The sequence below is a fragment of the Haplochromis burtoni genome, unplaced genomic scaffold (assembly GCF_018398535.1).
Source record: "Haplochromis burtoni strain Fernald_Lab_line unplaced genomic scaffold, NCSU_Asbu1 Contig_1, whole genome shotgun sequence".
Taxonomy (NCBI): domain Eukaryota; kingdom Metazoa; phylum Chordata; class Actinopteri; order Cichliformes; family Cichlidae; genus Haplochromis; species Haplochromis burtoni.
In genome coordinates, this window is record NW_024582362.1 from 804,699 (window position 1) to 818,951 (window position 14,253).

The following is a 14,253-nucleotide window of genomic DNA, read 5'->3' on the forward strand; positions in this document are numbered from 1 at the left end:
TAACCTTGCTTGTTCAGTGGAGAGGGCGATGTCTGCTAGTGATAACCCTGGCTCACTTGTATATGTGTGAGCAGATAAAATCAGTTGGGGAGTGTTGCTCAGCTGTTGTCCAGCATGTCCTAAGTGGTGTAAGAGATAATCATCCTGCAGTGCACTGTGGTTACATTTGATTTTTCGGTGTAATATTTTACAAATGAGATGGTAACAGTCAAGGTTACTGTTTGCATATACATTTTTGGAACTTTTTTTTTTAAGTAGTAGGATCTTATCTTTTCACACTTCCATGGTCAGCTGTAGACGCTATAAATGAATGCAACAATTAAACAAATATAACCATCTCTGGAAAGGTCATCTGGGGATTTTGATGAGGGGATTAGAGGAGGAATGCATCAGAGGTGGGAGGGAGGGAGGGATTCGGTAGCAGTGAATAGGAATGGATGACTGGGGGATTTTGGAATAATGTCATTTAGGCTAAGGTAGACAAAGGGTGATGGTCTGTCCACAGACATACAGACTGAGAGCTGACCAGCTGACTGACAGGGGCTTTATGCTTCGGAGTTGTGTAGAACTGCAGCGGCATTAAGTTTTTGACTCACGTTTGCTAATTAGCTCTGACAATTTGGCGCTTCCATTGTTGAACTCTTTTCTTGATTATGTTTTACTACACATTCATTCCTATCGTATCAACTACGGCAGGTCCGATCTGCATGAAAGACAACGGTGTACTGTTAACCCTTCGCTCAACTTGTCTCATTCTGATATCTCGCTTATAGCACCAAGTTGAGCGAAGGGTTAACAGTACACTGCTGAGCCACCGTCGTCTTTCATGCAGATCGGACCAGGTAATTACAGTTGGCTCTAGCTCTGCTCCCCAGAGCTCGAGCCAAATTAGCATCTTAAGTGGAAAGCTGTGCTCACAACAGTTGAGTTTGTGTTTAAAGCTTCAACCTCAACTCTCATGTTTACATTCTTTCATGTCCAGCAAGGAAGTATAGAACGAGTCAATGAAACCTGTTCCTCTGGTTGCCTGTGTGCATTCTTTGTGTTTGTTTACATAGAACATGACGTGTGAATGAACACTATTGTAGTCGGACCCTGGTAGTGGATGTTGTTTAGGCTAATACAGTCACAGACGGATCGACTTTGGCTTTTTGGGATGCTTGTGAAACCTGCATTGTGTCTTTCTTTTTTTAAAGATCTCCAATGTTATGCAGCCCAAAGGGGAAAATGATCACCATGACTACAGGGAAAGCAGACTAATACCCCTGTTTTTAAGGTGAAAGCTAGGCTAAGCTATTATAACACCACGTTGATTCTATAAGAAGTCAAGCTCCAATCAGTGGGCTTTGTGTGGACTGGCAGCAGGTGGGGTGCATGGCAATTTTTGGACCATATCTATACTTAAATCTCAGTGAATGACACAGTAAGACCCTGATGGTGGCTGCCATTATTCTTAACAATTGTAATTTACTTTAATCGCCCCAGCTCAACTCCGCATGTCAACCTGTCAGACTAAGACCAGGGGACCGTGATATAACATATTCTGCTCTGCTTTGTGAAATCATGTAACATTGTCCTTGCAGTGAAAGTAGCATTGCAATAATCAAGACGGGTTACAGTGAAAAGCACCCACACTGTACACGCATGATCACGAGGTGGAACTATAGTGAAAAGTGAATCAAGTGAAGTGTACGGGGCATGGTATGAAAGAGCACTGACCTATAAAGTTTGAATATTACATGTATTTTGTTAATGCAGACATGCAAGCCAACGCTTGCTTTCTCATGACAACATACTGTTTGTCAGACCACTGTTGCATAAATGTTTGCAGGATGTCCTGGGTTCGGGTCAGATTTTCTGGAACAATGGCCTGACTCACTCATGCACACACTGAGTGTCTCTGTGTATCCGTCTTTCTTTGGCTTTCAAACACACACACACACACTGGGACAGACAGAGTTTGACTGAAACACTTTTATCTTGCATCTATTTTCTCCGCAAGCATGGTTGTTTGCCTAATTATTGCTTGCCCACACTGTACAATTTTTGACATCCATTTAATATAATAAGGCTCCAGCAAGTAGTGTTCAAGACAGTTCTTTTTTTTCCAGCAAGAGCCTGAGGAAAAGGCTCTAAGCCACACAACATCAGCATTTAGATGAGGCAAATTTCACTGAGTTATTTCTAGAGCTGCTCTAACATACTCTAATCATGATGACTATTTGACACAGGTTTACTTTTTTTAAAAAAAGAAAAAGGAAAAACAGGCCGCTGACACTGGCTGCAGCACCAGACAACCAAGCCGTCGTTGAAGTCGACATTTTCTGATTTCTTTGACAGATTCGAGCTTAATTTTCTAGACACGTTCCTTCCCAAGGGGCTATTTTCATCAGTTTATGACTTGTCATGTTCCTGTGTATGAGCTAATGTTGATGTCTCAGTTTCACATTCATCATAACTGTCAGACCCAATGTGGTGTACAGAGGCAGTCGCTGCTGAAAAAGCAGAATCACAGGCTGTTTGGTTTTGACTGAAGTGAGGGGAAATTGCTGCTGTGGAATGTACTATAGGTATGTGTGGGCAGAAGCAGGTTTTATACTGCTAATCAGCGGGCGGTCTGTGGCTTTCACATTTGGCCCTTAAGGCAGGAAGGGGTAAGCTTGGACAGGAAGCGTCTGTGGCTCAAATACTTCAGGACGATATGATATGTACAGAGATTTTGTGTTGAATTGAGAATCTATGCACGTATGCAAGTGAGGGAGAAAGAGACGGAGAAGTTAATCTGAACTAAACTGTTAACCTTTTGAGGAGACACCTCATTTGTCAGATGTGGAGTGGTGTGGAGTGGTTTAACTTAATTACCCCACCTCTCCACAGGGAGGTAGAAGGTCTCATTTGCAATTTTCTCCATCGTTATGTTTGACTCCTTTCGCTTTAACAGCCTTTCTCTCCTGTGCAATAACTGTCACATTGTACCCATTGTAACATTTTCTAGAAATTAAAAAAAGTACATTTTAAATAAGACAACTTTCCCTTTGAAATAAAATTTGAGTACATATCCAATAAATATCCTTTTCTTTTTTTTAGATTCTGTACTATCGAGGGTGTGCCATCCCAGCATTATCCACTGTTTAGTGTAAAGAAGGAAGCATGCCTTCCATGTGAATGAGATTCATTTTGGATGTCAATTTAATGATGTCTCTTCTTTTGCATAGTCAAGGTAGTGTACTGTCACTGCAAAGAAATGCTGCTGCTGTAACAAAGAAACGTGCCACCATTGTTTAAAGATCTTATCTTGAGTACTATGATGAGCCATGGATACTGTTTATGTCACTGAATAGGGTGTAATAGTTTCACAGCCTGGTCGATTTGTTGAGGGCCTGAAATTATCGGCAGATATTCGACGGTCTATCAACGTTTATAATGGTTGATAAATGAAAATCTAAAAAATTAAGAAGAGACAGGAAAAACACCATTCCACCATGTTATCAGTGTTGAGTTGCTCGTTGACCACGAGGCAATCTGCAACTTCCGTTTTAGCAGCATGCTTGTCTGGAATGGCACAAACGCAACAACCAGTAGAGCATAAACAAATAAATAAACAACTGCAAACAAGTTTTGTTAGGAAATTCTGTTTGTTTTGTGTGTCTGAATGGGGGAAAAAAAAAAAACGGTACCAAATATCGGTATCGATCCTTAAAATCCTGTATCATTCTGGCTCTAAAGCTTTAGCCCCTATGCTTCAATTGAAGTTAACTGCTTTTTCAGTGTGATCCTGTCCCATTAATTTAGGGCACAATGCTGCCAAGTAAATAAGGTGAGGGAGAAAATTAAATTAATGCAAATATATATCACATAGGTTCTTCCTGTGAAACAGTTATTTTTATTGAAACATAAAAATAAAAGTCACTTTAAACAGATTCTTCTTTGACACTCTACTGCACTATAGCCATATTGCTATAGCTTATTGTGGCTAAATGTGCTTGTATTTAAAATATATTTAAATATATATACAGTAAGTACCAAAAATGATATTTTCTTACTTTAACTATGGTTTTGGTTTTCTATCATTTAAATTAATAGTTTAAGGACCTTCTAATTAAATATGCATTTGAAGCCAGGTGGAGTTTAGCTTAGCATAGCTTAGCTTACCTTTATCTTAGCTTAGAATAAAGCCTTCAATCAAGGAGGAAACACTCTGTTCTTAACTAAGTTACAGCAAAGAACAAAATGATCTAATCTTCCTCTACTCCCCTACATTTTGAGTTCCAGCCAAAACTATGAGTAATTTAAGTTTTTGTTTACTGATATCAACCTCATGGCCAAGCACATCTGAAACCACGCTATCAATTTGCACAGCAAACTCAGAAATGTGATCCTTAAGGGAACTTAAAGTTAAAGTCTGAATGTGGCTGCCGCTTTCTCCACTTCAGTATTTTTAGAAAACACTGGATTACACTGCCAGACCACTCTGACATAATTACTACCTACAGGTGATGGAAGAAACCAAAATGATTCAACACTCCCAGGGGTGACACAGTAGCATATGAGAAGCAGTTTGGGAGGGCCACCAACAGTGAATAAGGTCATGTATCATTCAGTGGTCAGATTAAATTCCAGACACATGACTGGTTTCAGGTGACAGCCCAACTGTGTGTGACCTCTCTTTTATTATTGTTATTATTATTTAAGTGGCTATCGTCATGTATTAACAAAATAAGAGTACATTTTTATTCATTACTTTAAATCTCTGAGTCCTGCAGTATAAGCATATTTTAATGGAATTATAAAAGTTGAGTTGCGGCTCACCAATTTGCCCAGCTGCTGTGACGGTACTTCAGAAAAATGCTTGCATACTGACTCAGCAAACATCACACAGGGATGTGAAGTTTGATGAGCTTAAATGGTTTTTTTTTTTAAAGGATATGGCATTGTATAAATGGCTGCAATTAATGTTATTGTAGACATTTTTAAGAGGTAGGATTTGTAGGATTATCATGTCAGTGCTAATTTTAACAAACGTAAGCATATAAAAAGTGATGATTTAAAGTAAATACAATCTAACTTTTTAGACTATGTTTAACTTTTGCACTTAGGTTGTCTTTGCACTTAGCCTCATTCCTCTGTTCTATGGCCTGCCGTCGACATTGATTCGTTGCCATGGTTCTTCTGTTTTGTCGGATGAACATTTCTTTTCCATTTCAACCTCCCACTGGCATTTCTAAGCTTTTTGCTTTTTTGTTTTCTCCTCTCCTCTTTTTTCTTCCATCAGTCTTTACAGGCCATGCTCTCCTCACTTCACTCTGAGCTTGACATTCAGAGGTATTTGATGAAAATCCAATTGCCCCACAGAGTTAGTCAGCCTTTTATCTTATCTGCATCATACTGCAGTGTTGTCAGAGTGTGTGTTTGTGTGACCATGTTCGCACACTCGCTAACATCTGCTTTGTGACCATGTTCCTAAAGCCAAGTGCCCCCTTGTCTATCAGTGTCTGCCCTGTCTGTCAGCCAGCCTTGGCTGTCAGGTTAAACTACATCTGTCAACTGCACTTATCTTAATATGCTTACATTCTTTCTTTGCCCTTGCGAGTATGAGTGTGAGATAATGGCAGCATGTGCAGGCTGGCTTGTTCAAGATAACCCATAGGACCTGGCCTGGTAGTCTTGTGCCTTCATCTGCTATGGCTTTACATCGCCATTTTTGTTGCCAGAAAGGGGAGCAATTTCATAAAGAGCCCAGTGTTCAGAGTTTTCCCCTTGAGGTGGAGCTCACCTTACCTTACCGCACAATAGCTCAGTGGGCTCAGGAGTCAGGTCACAGATCTTCTTATTGTATCCCTAGCTCGAGGATGCCACGCCATGCAGATATGATTACAGAGAAGTGAACTGATCTTCACGTTTTGATCACACAAGTCCTGATGTTTAATCAGTGGTTACTAGAAATTTCTCTTTCTGGAACAACATTTTAGGAATCTCTTTGAACTCTTTTAGGGTGTTGGTACTTTTAGTAACCATGCATACCTGTGGGTGTGTATTTAATAGCAGCAGAAGATCTTGTAGTGCATGTATTAACACTTTGTTGCACATTTGTATGAGTAGACTCATAGTTTTTTGTGTGTTGCTGCAGTCAAAGTCAAAGTCACCATCAAAGATTTCTTTTTCTCGCTTTGCAAAGAATGCGTGTGACTCACAGCACACCTGACATTGTAAGGAAGTGTTATTTCTGCTCCACTAAATGCATGATAACACAAAGAAGTTTCTTATACTGTGAAAAAAATATATTTTTTTGTTGTGTCCTTGAGAGAATGTAATACTAAAGCATGTAAAGTATCATCTTGTGTACACTTGTGTACAGGGTATTGCTCTTACGGTGTTGTTTCCATGTGCTCCCATTTCAGAGCAGAAGCCCAAAGCACGGCGCCAGCACCCAGCACAGTATCGGCGATCAGGTCGACCACCTGTCCTTAGCCTCCCTGGAATCATTGGACACCATGTCAGAGGCTGAAGCGCCCACAACCTTCACCCGTGGCAGCCGGGTTCGTGCCAGCCTGCCTGTTGTGCGATCGGCCAATCAGACAAAGGACCGCTCACTAGGTATGCTGGATGTTATATTAGTTTTTGGGTTCATGGCAGTTCTGTTAGTTTGAGAAAATTCAGTTGACAATCTTGTAATGCTCTATTTCAAAATCCCCAAATAAATTTGCTATAAGGAAGTTCCTGTATCTGCCCTGTTAAAGACTCACAGCATTAACTAGCATTAGTAATGTTTGACACGTTCTTTTAGCATAACCTTGGCATAACTTTTTGTAATAGCTCCTAACCACAGTATGATGTCATTGTTTCACTAAAAGTCCAAATCTGTTCCTCTCACTCCATCCGTCTGCTAGTCTCCACCCTTCCTCCTTTCTCAACCTGAGCGCACAGTTTTGTTTTAATTAGTATTCATTTCTTCTGTAGTGAAAGATAGGAGAAAAGCATCCACAGTGTGCCATCGTGGTATTGACAGGATTAGAAACGGGTCGTCTTATCAACGTGCACGGTGCTACATTTGCATACATATGCAGCAAAGGCTCAGAGCTGTGCAGAATTAGGTGCCTGTGTTTGGCTGAGAGGGATGCAAAGTCTTAGAAAACTCTCCAAACAAAGTGTAGCGTCAGCGCAGCTCACAACTCGGCGAGGCGTCTGCCACGGGATAATAGGCAAGCATCTGAGAGACTTTTGACCAAAGTGAAAATGAATGAAACTGCAGGGTGTCGTATTCCTTTCCCGTGCCAGTAGTGCCTCTTGCTTTGTCTGAAAAGTTTTTCTACACATGCACGTACACATGTCCCATCATTCTCTGTCCTTCTATCAAAAACATCAAGACAGAGTGTTAAGACAGTGGGGGGTTATGGTGTGAGGAAAAAGGGGAGGAGAAAAAAAGGGGGGAGGTGGGGGGCACCACTTCATAACACTGTCCCTCCCACCACTGCCTCTCACACACATGCACACACACAAACAGACAGGCACACGCTTCGTTTGGTCCCAGCAGACATTTGGGACTTTTAAGTGTCTTTTTGGTGTAGTAGCTTCTGGCTTTTTGAGAGCATCTTAACAGCGAGCAGAAAAACAGGGATTCCTTAAAACCTCAAACGTGAGTATCAAATTCATCCTTAAGTGTGGCATCAAGTGTATTGAATTTCTTCATTTTGCGGGTGTATTATAGTCGTCTGTCTTTTCGCTGCATTTCAATCGCTGCGATGAGCATATATTTCTAGACTTTATTTGTTTTAGACTTTTGTGTCTTACTGGAGAGATGTGGAAAAACTGTGCCCATTTGGTCAGAAAAACCCACTAGCTATTTGTTTCCAGTCCTCAGTGAAACCAGGTGCTCAGGAATGCAGCTGTTAAAACTGAGCTATTCAACTTTGTCATAGCAAATAAGAGTACAGAGGTGTGAACGATGCAATCTCAATCAATGGTGCTTTGTCATCAAATTCTTTCGCCCTAGTTGCGAACATCTGGATGAAAACTACACGGCCGTTAACGTAACAGCTCTCAGGGGAAAGATGAATTTATTCTGCAAATGGGCACTTTGTTAAGTTTTTCCAACACAGGAACCCAGACAGACCAGAGAGAGAAAGCAACGGATAGACTCAGCAATTTTATTTCCTGGATTTGCCCTCTCTCTCTCTCTCTCTCTCACTCTCTGTCTCACTCTGTCTCGTGGTGCATGTAGGATCTTGTATAATATTTCACCAACATCTGGTAGCTTTTACTGGCTAGCTCCTTTTATGGGGTTACACCAAGTAAAACCAAACCCTCCTCTCCTTAAAGCAAGTTATTTCCAGTGCATAAATGCACAAGTGACAATTTTGCCTCTGCAGCTAATGAAATGTGACATTTTGGATGATTTCTTATGAAATATGAGCAAAACAACAACACGAGCTGATTGAACTGCTTTGATCATTTCATTACGTTCTATTGTTGCCACTGATTGCCTGTGAAGATCAGCACAAAGCCGTTTGAGGTAATGAATCGCAGATTGAAAATAGAAATGTTTTTTTTCTGTTTCCTTCCCCCCCCCCCGCACTGTTTATACAACTGCTCTGTAGGCGTGGCCATAAATTTTGTTCAAGAGCCATCTGTTTTTCTAAAGCACAGTACAAATGCCACACCCAGGGTTCAGAGGTTCAAGCTTTGGTCTGTTTGATGCACAACTTGTACTGATCCACCCCTAGTTTTGTCCTCTCTTCCTGACCCCACCCCCAAGCTCACTGCCTGTACCAAATAATTTATCCTGTGCAAGTGATAAGCAAAAGATTCAGTGCAGTGCATTACAAATATTTAGCAAAAGGCTGCACACAACATGATTACATTCATGGATTTTTGTTTTTGATGCTTTCCAAGCCACAGTTCAACTGAGAATAAATGCTGAAGCCCAATTCAGACTCTCTTATCCGTTCGGGACTGTGCAGGAGTTGATCCAAATTGCACCAAAACAAAAAAAAGAAGAAAAAAAACACCGGGAACTTTTGAAAATTTGAGTCCGGCCAGTAATCTGCACTGAGCGGCCATGACCAGACGTGTCACATGGGCCCTTGCCAACTCTTTTTACAAGGCTGAAATTATGCTGTTAGATGTTTTTTTTATTTAATTTTTTTCACCATTGACGGGTTTTTAAACCAACCCAAACTTCTACAAGCGTCCCTTTTTGTTTAACCACCACAGTTTTGGCATTGTTTACTGCACTAACATGAAATAACATAAGCCCAATGATTTTACTGCAATATATTGAGCATTCTTGCACAGTCAGTACTCTATACAGTAGCTCAACAGTAAAAGCAGACCACTGGTTTGTAATTGAAATAACATCAACACAATGTCAGTGAACTGTCTTGACAGATTAACACTGAATGCAGGGCTGAAATTCTTCAGGCCTTTAGAAAACATATGGGAGTGAAACAATGCGTCACTGCTAATGCAAGTTATGGAATTCAAATAGGGCTGTCTTAGTCACGGGAAACATTTGAAAGGACTAATCACCAAGTCTCCCTGCTTCCTGCCTTTAGGTGTACTGTACCTGCAGTACGGAGACGAGACCAAACAGATTCGCATGCCCAATGAGATCACCAGCATCGACACAATCAGAGCTCTCTTTGTCAGTGCCTTCCCGCAGCAGCTCAACATGAAGATGTTGGAGTCACCCAGTGTTGCCGTGTACGTCAAAGACGACATGAGGAACGTGTATTACGAACTTGCTGATGTCAGGTAAAGATGCACTGTGTTTGCATGTGATAAACATGGTAACAGAAACGGATCGGGAGCATGTATTTGCCATCGCATACTGTGTTTATTATTTCCTTAGGTCGATCTGATATTGTCGTGTTGGTGTTGCTCTTGGATCGATATAACTAATGTTGCAAGTGACCAATCACACGTGATGTCAAAGTTTTATGACATGGAAACAGCGTCACACAACACACCAAACCATAACCCCTTAACCATAACCGTAACTATAGTCCCGTAACCCTAACCCAAACCACGACACATCCTAACCCTCAAACCTAACCCTGACCCTAACCGCCCCCTTTTTGGATGTTTTTCCTGAGTGGACATCGGCAGTTTTCTTCCCCAAGTCACAAAGCTATGACATCATAACAATGTGATTGGTCAGATGCAATGTTGATCCTGTACAAACATCATTATGGAACAATGTGAGGATATCGGATAGACCTATTTCCATTTACCCACTGTGAACACTTTCCATCCTCTTCCTTCTTCAGCTCTCCCTGAACAGGAAATGTCACTGGTCAGGAAATGGGCTCACTTCCACTTTCCTTCAATGTTAAAGAGAAAGTTAAAAAAAAAAAAGAGCATTAACTGTAAACAAACTAAGGTTTACTTTTAGCTGACTTTGATACCTTTCCTGGTGGTTGTTGCCAGTCTTAATGAAAAAATTTGACTTTGCAAATCTTTAAGAAATATTTGCTTTTTTTTTTAAAAGCTCTCATTGCTTCATTTATAAACATACATATCAGTACTATCCTACTTTGATATTCACCTGCATGTCTTATCAGTAATACAGCAGATTCTGTCTTCTGAGAAAGCAGGCAGCCATTTGTTGTAGTTGTTTTTCAGAAGGAAAGGCTTTACTCTTGAAGGCATACGAACTTTGCCCTTTGCCTGCAGAGCTCCTGCTCAAGTGCAATGTGTACTTTGTGAGTAATATTTTATCAGGGCTGTAAAAAAATATTGTCTCGTCATAGCTTAAGGGCTGTACGGGCGACCATAATGCCATAGTTAAATTGAGCCCAGGACATGAAACAGCAGGTGTGCTCTCAGTTCATGTAGCAAGATAGTATTAGTTAATATTTTTTACGGATTTTTAATATTTAAAGGGAATGTCGGATAATAGCGAACAGTCAGAGCCTCTGTCGGGGTATGTGCCCTTGGTGGGGCTGTTGCAGAGAACCCGACTGAGGCAGGATCGGCCGCTGTCTGATGGCGATATCTGGGCTAAATTCTTACCACTGAGCACCTCTTCCTCCTACAGGAACATCACAGACCACTCCTGCCTGAAGGTTTACCACAAAGATCCAGCACAGGCATTCAACCATGGACCCCGACCTACCAATGGCGATGTCAGGGTGAGTACTTTACTGTCCATAGCACAGCAGTGAAATTGTCTCATTAAAAGCGGCAGCTGAGTAGAGAAAAGATTTGCTGCAGATAGAATAGCGAGCCCGGTCTCCGGTTTCTCACATCTTGTATGCAGTAAAGGGAAGGAATGTCCCCCTGCCTCTTGTTAATCTCTTCAGAGGGGGTCTTGTATTGTTCTCCCAGGGGCCTGCGTTCGGCCGTCCTCTACACGCTCTGGTGCGACTTGTTTAAGGGACAATTGGACTCAGCTCTCAGGACTATTTCCTCTCTGAATTCTTCCTCCCAATATCTGCTCTAATCTCTTTTCTTTTATTCTGATTCTATCTTGTTTATTTCCTGCTGATGTAACAAACTAAAACCCCCAAAGAGCCTTTTTTTCGTCTACTGTTCCTCCTCAGATCCGCTCCTCTAATCTGCCCTGACCAGTCATCTGTCCTCGCTTTGTTCGTCTGCCAGTTACAGTTAGCTTTTTGGCACAATTGCTTTGCTTTAAATATTAACCCCCGCTATACTAACACTACATGCAGTGCTGCGTATGGTCACCTAAGTTTAAAGTGAAATTGGTTAAGTTTAAAGGAGTGATGAGGCAGCTAAGGTGATGGTTTTAAGAGCTCTTCATTCAGATGCCACAGTGACATTGAGGTGCTGCAGAAATTCTTTTTTATTCTTTGCTGCTGACAGGCAAGTTGCTGACTTTCTCCAATCGGGTCCTTCAAAGGGAGGCGAATAAAAGACGGCTCTTCAAAAAAAAAAAAAAGATGGCTAAATAAGATACTGAAAAAGTGAAAAGGGGAATCTTACTTTGAGAGCTTAAAAGTTTCAAAGTACATCAGCAGAAAAACTCCAATTTGTGTAGAGAAGTTTTTCCCCAACTTCTTTTTTTTTTGTTGCTGTTGTTGAAATTCTGGTTCTCGTCGAAACTGCAGGTGTTAAAAAAAAGAGCTTGGAACTCGATGAACTGAAATGTATGAAGCAACTTCTTAAAGGTTCCTATGCAAACACAGTGCAATGCTAACATAAAGAAAAAGATTGTTGCTGTCATTTTTTAACCCAGCAGCAGCTGACCCAGATACAGAGGATGGCTGTGGGGTGGTGTTTTAAGTGTAAACACCACAGAAAACTACCTAAAATGCCATTTATTGATTCCCACTCGAGAGTTTGCTTCTATTGCAGTCAAGTCGCTTTATTTAAATTCAACAACAGAGGTTGATGAACGTGCTCCGCATCAAGCAAGCTGTTAAGCTGTTGGCAAACTTCCCTTCCTTTACAAACATATTGAAAAGCTCTAACACTCAACACAGTTTTCAACGTAATATTTATCAGCCTCTCTATTCTTGGCAGTGTTAAAAATTCAACCTCTTTTATTGAGGAAATAGAAAATTGGCTGCACAAAGGAAAAAAAGGGTGTCGCTAGGGCTTAATTAGCACCTGTTCAAACACTGTTTCACTGAAGGTGCACCTCACATGTGTTTGGGCCGTAGAGAATGCCCTCGCCTTGCAGGGATGCCAGGCCTCAGATCTGATTCAAATTGAGATCTGCAGTCATCTCGGCTATTGATTTGAAAATGTCTGGCAAGCGAAACTTGCATAGAACTGTCTCTGGTTATAAAAACAACTGCTGCAATAATACGAGGTGGATAGATGTACACAGGAATGGACACGTAACTTGATAAACTTCAGGCGGTCAAATAACTCTCCTGCAATTGCATTTCAAAAGTTTGACTCATTAATCTTTACCGATACATATATTTATATATGTATGGGATAGTGCCTCAAGCTTTGCTTTGAATTCATACAGTATAGTCAATAGTGGCTGTCGACAGAGACAGTATGTACACACCAGTTAAGAGGATGTTTTGGAAACAGTAGCTGAGTTATTAGCTAGCCTCTGACTTGCTCTCCTAAGAACAATCCACCAATTTTTCTTTTATCTTTGTCCAAAAAAAGATGACAGCTCATCTTGTGTCAACTTACAATTCTAATAATTAGTGTTTTCTTTCACCAACACCATTTAGTGCCCTACAGCACATCCGCATAGTACACTCAGCCATTCGATCAGCTCTTTAAATATTTACAACTTTCTTCACGAACATTGCAGCACGACTCTTCTTTATCTGGCCTGCTTTGTTCGCTGTGAGGCTCTGAAACGTCTGTGAATTAGTCGGGAAACTCGCTCCAACTCTGACAGGCCAAGAGATTGAGGCAACTTTTGTTAACTCCTACTAGACATGCCGCTCTCATAATTGGAAGCTTAAGAGAATGATGGAGAAAGGAGAAAGGTCTGGGAGATAAATTGCATCTTTTTTGCCTGATATGGTTTCGCGTGTGCTTGTTTTTCGAGCTTCTACTTCTTTGTTTTGTCACAAAGCAAGGAGATCTCTGTACTGTAGGGATATTTTTAGATGTTTTGGTCAGTGTTTCAAAGGTGCAACATCTGTTTGGGATTGAGAGCTGATGCCTTTTGGCTAAAAATGTTCTTATATGGCTTTGCAGGGATTGGAAAAGCAGTCAGATGTTATTTAGGGCTTCAGAGAAATTTCTACACGAGGACGACTTTTCTTTTTTTAAGAGTGTGTGCACCTTAAAAAGTAGAAGTCTTTATGGTTTTGTGACGGTCAGCAGTGGCTCTTTGCGCTGAAGTCTTAGTGTTTTGCTGCTTGGTCGGACTTGTTGCAGTCATATTTACTGCTGCGTGAACTTTCCCTGCTACAAAGTTTCTTTCTTTTTACTGTTGTCACCACAGCCAAGCCTGAGCTCTTTTGTTACTGTGTGTGCATTTGTTGTTTTCCAGTTCACACCTACTCTTGCACACACAAGGGTCACACCCACTTTATTGTTCACCTCACTGTGCTAATCTTTGTTGGCACTCTGGGAAGTAATAAATAATGACGAGACTGAAAACACAAAAACTTTGCGTTACGTTTTTGACTTGTCTTGACTTTTAGGTGAGACCTGTGAGTCATACATCGGACAAACAATAGTTTGTGTGTTTGACGGGAATAGAAAGTTAGACTGGAAAACAGATTCGATTCATACCCACTTGTGACACCCTGTAGGAGAGTGTGTATCCATGAATTCTGTCTGTGTTTATAATTTAGGTTTCAAATGTGC

The 14,253-nt window shown here is 41.0% G+C and overlaps 1 protein-coding gene across 17 annotated transcripts in view; it reads left to right on the forward strand.

Annotated features, from left to right (window-relative positions):
* si:ch211-285f17.1 (sickle tail protein homolog) overlaps positions 1-14,253 on the forward strand; it is a 126,150-nt gene that overhangs the window by 92,327 nt on the left and 19,570 nt on the right. For 16 of the 17 annotated variants that reach the window (XM_014329119.2, XM_014341433.2, XM_014329068.2 and 13 more), the window contains 3 exons: positions 6,399-6,594; positions 9,552-9,750; positions 11,036-11,129. In XM_014329119.2, the coding sequence (XP_014184605.1) occupies positions 6,399-6,594; positions 9,552-9,750; positions 11,036-11,129 (489 nt within the window). Of the gene's footprint in view, positions 1-6,398; positions 6,595-7,443; positions 7,634-9,551; positions 9,751-11,035; positions 11,130-14,253 lie in introns of those variants that run through there. The other variant, XM_014329221.2, reaches the window with a different exon arrangement.